This window comes from Notothenia coriiceps, unplaced genomic scaffold (assembly GCF_000735185.1).
Source record: "Notothenia coriiceps isolate Sejong01 unplaced genomic scaffold, NC01 NC01_scaffold00024636, whole genome shotgun sequence".
Lineage (NCBI taxonomy): Eukaryota > Metazoa > Chordata > Actinopteri > Perciformes > Nototheniidae > Notothenia > Notothenia coriiceps.
The window spans coordinates 82,606-88,607 of record NW_011357337.1 but is presented as its reverse complement, the minus strand read 5'-3'; the positions used below and the strand labels follow the sequence as shown (position 1 = coordinate 88,607).

Genomic DNA, 6,002 nt, shown 5'->3' with positions numbered 1-6,002 from the left:
TTGAAAATCATTATGGTAACGTCCCTTTGTGGCCATAGAGGGCAATATTGACTTGGACCTGTCCATGGGTCTTCTGGTTTGCTGCTGCTTTATTAATGTGTTTAAAATGGGTCATTGCTAAATCATTGAGAGCAGAGAACGATACTTTATGTGCCGAAATAAGGGGACCTATGTGAAATGTATGGTAGAAGGGATTCAGATTCAGAATACTTTATTGGCCATTACATTTACATAAAATTGAAATGTGTCTTTGGCACTGGCAAATAAGATAAAATAACACTCACAACACACAGTACAACATAACATTCGTACACACAAAAAGAGGGAATTTGCATCTAAGTAGCAGTCTTAATAAGAGTGCAGTGTGATTTGGGTCCATTAAAATAGCTGTTGAATTAAAACAAAACATTTACTATACATTTAAATGGTGTGATGGTGTTGGTGGCAAAATGTCCAATAAATAAATACATTTTTTCAAAGATAACGCGCCAGGAAGTACATGAAATAGTTCACTTGTATCTTTGGTTGCCATAGCAGCTTTGTTGTGGCGCATATTTAAAAATATTTGTTCAGGCACTTTGGCTAGCAGCTAACATTAGCTTGCTGAAGGACCCACGGATCCGCCGTACACACACACACACGACCTAGCAATAGCATCAACAGCCGCTGCATCACGGAGGGTTAGACGTCAGACTTTTGCTACAGAAAAACGAATAATATCCACACAGGTAAGTTCCTCTTCACGCCACCTGGATACCAACTTACCTAGATACGTTTGGTTAAGTCCCATTAAAGTTATTTCTGTTATTCTTATTAAAAGCTTCGTTTAGTAATACAAAGCGTTGAAAGCTAATCAAAGCTAATTTTGCTAGCAGTTAAATACAAGCAATCGTGATAGAAAATAGGCCACTAACAGTGTAAAAGTAATTGATAATAATGTGTGTTATGGTTTTTATTACAGTGATTTGTCGGTGTAATGTTAGCATATGGATGTAAGTGTTATGTGATTGTTTACTTTGTGGTTGAATGAAGAAGCTAAGCGTTAATCTTTGTTTTCTACACATTGGGGTGTCGGTGGTCAGCGCTGCCCGCCAGCGATTAAAGAACATTTTATTTCGTTGTATGCTTTTTAAGCCAATCTCAAAGTTGCTAAGCAGGAAAGTTGGTTAACACTGCTTCACGTAGCAGGGTACGTTGACGCTTATCATCTCGACTAAAATTAGACACGGAAACTCAGCTGTTACTGATGTAAATGATAGATTATTCATTTTTATCAGTGAATGTTATGGGTTGATTTCACACTAAAACATCGGTGTTTTTTTTTAAGTCGTTCACTATCTCTAGTCATACGCTAGTTCACCCAGCTAATGTTAAATCATGCTACTGTTTAGCTTTGTTGTCTTCTTCGTTGGATTGGAGAAGGGCACCCTGAGGTCCACTCAGCAACAACTGTATGTTATATATCCATAGTTATCTGTTAACTATAGTTATTTATTATATCTATAAATTAGTTATTTTTCTTTGGCCACGAACTAGTGAGCTCTCAGTTGGCAGATTCATAGCACACGTAGCAATTTTCAGGATGACTGACTCCAGATCAGTGTCCCCTCCCCCTTTCATATCTTCACCATTATTGTCAATATTTCCGGACTGATTTCAGATAATCTATACTGATAAACGAGACAGAATGCACACATATTGTACACAATTACATCAGAGAAGTGTAGTGGTACTAAACGGTGAACTACTTTCCCTAAAACCAGCATTTAAACATCGTTTCAGCAACAATACACATATTGATTTACTCTCAACAGGTGCAGGTGTCTCCGGATAAGGAGGGATCTGCAATGTTGAACCCGACAAATGGCGACCCAGGCAACGTCGTTGTGAATTATGTGGAGGAGTATTTGGACCTGGTGGAGTCTCTGCCCTTTGATCTGCAGAGGAGTGTGTCCCTCATGAAGGAAATTGATGCCAGGTATCAAGGTAAAGAGGATAGACAGTGTGGACATTTTTCTTATAAATCAATCAAAAATAAAAGTTAACAATAATCATATTGTAAGATGCAGATCCTTGTTTATTTGTTATAAATTAGTATTGCTATTGTGTGAGCACCTATGGAGAATGACTTACATTTATCCCAAGGTTTTTTCCTTACTTCACCCACCAAAACAAAACTGACCAATTTTGTCTCTTTCGTAAATGTAATAAAAACAAATACAGTGATAATAGTTCAATGATTGAACTGACATATCTGAACCAAACATTAATTCTCAGTTGCTATTTTATCAAGGACACCTAGCTAAAACAAATGTCATGCTAGACCCCTTTTGTTATTTCACCTGTTATTCAGTAAAAACCCTTCACATTCAAGGTAATTGAATATAAGCTGAAAGTTTATATTTACTTGGTGTGAACTTTTTTTGAATATGTTAAATGACAGTATTCTTATCCCACTTGATTTCTTGTTTGGCAGATGTTCTGAAGGAGCTCGATGACGCTTATGAGCGGTATCGCCGGGAGTCTGACTCCCTGCAGAGGCGGAAGCTTCAGTTATCCATTCAGAGGGCACTGATTCGCAGTCAGGAGCTCGGAGATGAGAAGATACAGATTGCCGGTCAAATGGTACGTTATGAACGCCCGGCGCTGCTTCAGGGGGCAAACTTCCAGGTCTTAGTGTTTGAAAGTGCTTTCCTGGAATGAATGGGCTCAGAAAGCACACAGGGAGTAAATAAAAACAGGTATTTTAGACCTTCTTAAAGGGCTTTTTGTGTAAGACTCTCCAAATCTGACACCATGAAGAAAATCTGAAAACCGCAGAATCTTATTATTATAGTTTCACACTGGAGGGTCATCAGAACCATAGCAACAAATATAACTTCCCCCTTTGACTTAGAATAGAATATAGACAAGAATATGTATCTCTTATAAAACATATGTACAAGGGATGTTGGAAACAGTTATATTACAAACATACAACTTCATTTTTAGCTCTTAGAAAAGTGGTTAACCAATACAGAGCCTGTGGCTCTCCACCTCTGGTTATCAGCACAACGTAACATAATGTATTACTAGATAACAAGAAGTGGCCTCGATTTATATTCAAGTCTGTCGAATTAGGCAGTAAACTTTTTCTTTTTTACAGACAACATCATCAAAACGTATTATAAGAAGAACACCATTCTTCAACTTACTACTTTCTCTAAATTAATCAAGTTTAGTCTTATTTTCTAGTTCAATTTGAAGCACATAGATAACTACATGTTGTTCAAACAGCAGGATGAGCTTTGCAGTAACATTTAAACATTCTTCATTTCAGGTGGAGCTGGTCGAGAACCGAACGCGACAAATAGACTGGCACTCTGAACTCCTCCTTTCCTCTCAAGAAGTCCCAGAAACTCCGGTCCCCGTACCGGCCTCCGTGACAACCACCGCAGCGTCCACGGTGTCGTCCTCGTCGTCGTCCTCAGCCACCGTAACTCCAGGGAAAACTAGCCATCACGACAAGAAGCGGGATGAGTTAACTCCAAGCTCTGCAGGTGTAGACAAGGCTGGAGGGAAGCGCTCGCGGCGTCAGAAAAATGGAGACAATCGGGAAAGTTACGGGGCTCTGGATCAACCCGAGGATGTGGGAGTGGGTGCATCCCGGGAAAAGAGGGCCAAAACATCTTCAAAGAAGAAGAAGAGGTCCAAAGGAAAGTCTGAGAGAGAAGTGTCCCCCCCAGACCTGCCCATCGACCCAGATGAGCCCACGTACTGCCTCTGTGAGCAGGTGTCATACGGAGAGATGATTGGCTGTGATAACGATGAATGTCCCATCGAATGGTTCCATTTCTCCTGTGTGGGGCTCCATCACAAGCCAAAGGGCAAGTGGTACTGCCCCAAGTGTCGGGGGGAGAACGAGAAGACCATGGACAAGGCCTTAGAGAGGGCCAAGAAGGAGCGGGCCTACAACAGGTAGCTCGCTCCATCCACCTCATGAACACTTTTGCATACAAATTACATTTTTATGTAGTGTCTTTGTTTTCCATATTGTCAACAGTGTTAAAAAAAATAAGCAATGTAAAGAGGGATGCTGTAAATAGTTATTTTTGTAACTGCTGCATAGCTGTGGGAAAACATATTTGTCCTTCCTGGTTGGGAAAATATGAAAGAATAGATACAGTACAACCTGGATTAACGTTACATCCCCTTTGTTTTCATCATGCATGCAACTTAACCCAGTCCGTTATATATGCTCAGTTAACAAATAAAACATTTCTTAATAAAGGAGAATTTGTTTTGTCAAATGTTATTCTTACATATTACCCTGAGGACTTCGTAGAGACAACAAACCAAGATAAGTGGTTATTTGAACACAACTGAGGAGATTTCAGATTTAAAAAAAGCTAGTTTCACATTTAGTTTTTACAAAATTAGATTAGATTCAACTTTATTGTCATTGTGCAAAGTACAGGTACAAGCCAATGAAATGCAGTTATTATCCAACTAGAAAAAAAAATAACACTAATTTTCTTATGAACATTAAAAGGATCATTATTCACTAGTATGTCCCCCGACTGTACTGCCTATGAAGAGATCTCCTAAATCCCTCTCCGGTTTGGGAACAACATCATCCAAAGTCCTCGTTCTGTGCTCTGCCTTCTAAAGTTCAGCTAAAGCTAATATGAGGCTTCAGCAGTCTAAAGGTCAGACAGTACAAATATTTTTCTTTTAAGCACAAAAGTCTATTATAAATCAATCACAAGGTCGTTTTTTTTTACTAAAAAGCCTTTCTGGGCAATAGAGATCTATGGATATTGTCAGCCTTCAATTCACAATTGAATATTTACATCATACAATTCTAAATAAATATCCTTAGCAGTAGCATTGTTTGGCTTGTTTAATATTCTTTGGCAATACTCAGTGAAAATGTGAAACCATGTTTTACCATTTGATTGATTTGTTTTCTTGATATCACTCAAAACCTGAGATTTCATGATAAACTAACTCATATAGTATTATCGGTCAAATAGCGTCACAATAAAAGCTCCTCACAAAGATGGATTCTCCTTCTTTTATTTACAAGTGCTGAAAAAATGACATGGGAACAACCAGTGCAAAATCTGTACATAAATTCAGATGCAGACTTCTTATATACATGAGTACTGAACAGGAACGTGAATACACTCTTTTCTGTCATGCATGTAACAGAGTTCACAACACAGCAAAAGACACGGTGTAAATACATCTGATTTAGTTTCAGTCCGTGATGCTCAGGCTGCTCATTCTCACGAGGAAGGGTACGATGATCACACTGGAGCCGATAAACTGCCCTGTGAAAACTAACTGGCAGAAAAGATGAGGAGCACAACAGAAGAGGACCCATGACTTAATTCACACACCCTCCAAGACATTAAACATCATTTATCATTGGGAGTTATTACAGCAAGTAAGAACACACCAGAATTTGTGGGTAATGGCCCAGAAGTCCATACTGACAAAACATCAAGGCAAGATTCAGCACGTTTCGCCTGATGAAGACAGGAATAGGACAAAAACAAACCCCTCTTAGCGGGCAAAAAAACATTCTATGAATGGAGTTTGAAGGTAAAGTGCATAAAAGCTTAAAATCAAAAAGGAGGGGGGGGGGCCCAGAAATTAACAGGTACTCCACTAAAACTCGCAGCACACACAGCTTAACAATGGAGAGCAGCTAGAAGGACGATCAGGTCAACTGTCTCTCCAGCTTTGTTCTACGATGGCCGACACGCGCTTCTCGTATTCCCGCTTGTTCTCCTGGTACAGCTGAGCGGCCTGACTGTTAGCTGGACTGTTGGGGTTTGGTTCATCAAGCAGGGACTGGGGGGGGAGAAAAGAAGCACTGAAGGTGAGACCTTTTTAGTAGAATATAACCATCTTCCTGTAGCCATATTCATCCACTGACAGGCTGAACAAGCTAGGTCTGTAGGTAGAGTAAAACTGGACTATCTGGAGGTGGCAGAGGAGAGGACGAAGCCCCC

General features: G+C 39.7%; 2 protein-coding genes across 2 annotated transcripts in view; one reads left to right on the top strand and one right to left on the bottom strand.

The window, feature by feature from the left end:
* Positions 1 to 587: 587 nt before the first annotated feature.
* On the top strand, positions 588 to 4,287 carry ing1 (inhibitor of growth family, member 1). The gene is made up of 4 exons (XM_010782331.1): positions 588 to 728; positions 1,815 to 1,986; positions 2,477 to 2,625; positions 3,320 to 4,287. The coding sequence occupies exons 2-4, from the start codon at positions 1,848 to 1,850 to the stop codon at positions 3,959 to 3,961; spliced, it is 930 nt and encodes a 309-aa protein (XP_010780633.1). The 5' UTR covers positions 588 to 728; positions 1,815 to 1,847; the 3' UTR covers positions 3,962 to 4,287.
* A 754-nt stretch (positions 4,288 to 5,041) lies between these two features.
* ube2al (ubiquitin conjugating enzyme E2 A, like) overlaps positions 5,042 to 6,002 on the bottom strand; it is a 4,036-nt gene continuing 3,075 nt past the window's right edge. Inside the window, exon 6 of the mRNA XM_010782330.1 lies at positions 5,042 to 5,841. Within this exon, the coding sequence (XP_010780632.1) occupies positions 5,713 to 5,841 (129 nt within the window). The 3' untranslated portion in view covers positions 5,042 to 5,712. The remainder of the gene's footprint in view (positions 5,842 to 6,002) is intronic.

Excerpts from the sequence above, each read along its gene's own strand:
- ing1 (XM_010782331.1), top strand. The coding sequence starts at position 1,848 with ATGTTGAACCCGACAAATGGCGACCCAGGCAACGTCGTTGTGAATTAT. Across the intron at positions 1,987-2,476 it reads AATTGATGCCAGGTATCAAG|ATGTTCTGAAGGAGCTCGAT; the intron begins GTAAAGAGGATA and ends CTTGTTTGGCAG. Across the intron at positions 2,626-3,319 it reads TACAGATTGCCGGTCAAATG|GTGGAGCTGGTCGAGAACCG; the intron begins GTACGTTATGAA and ends TCTTCATTTCAG.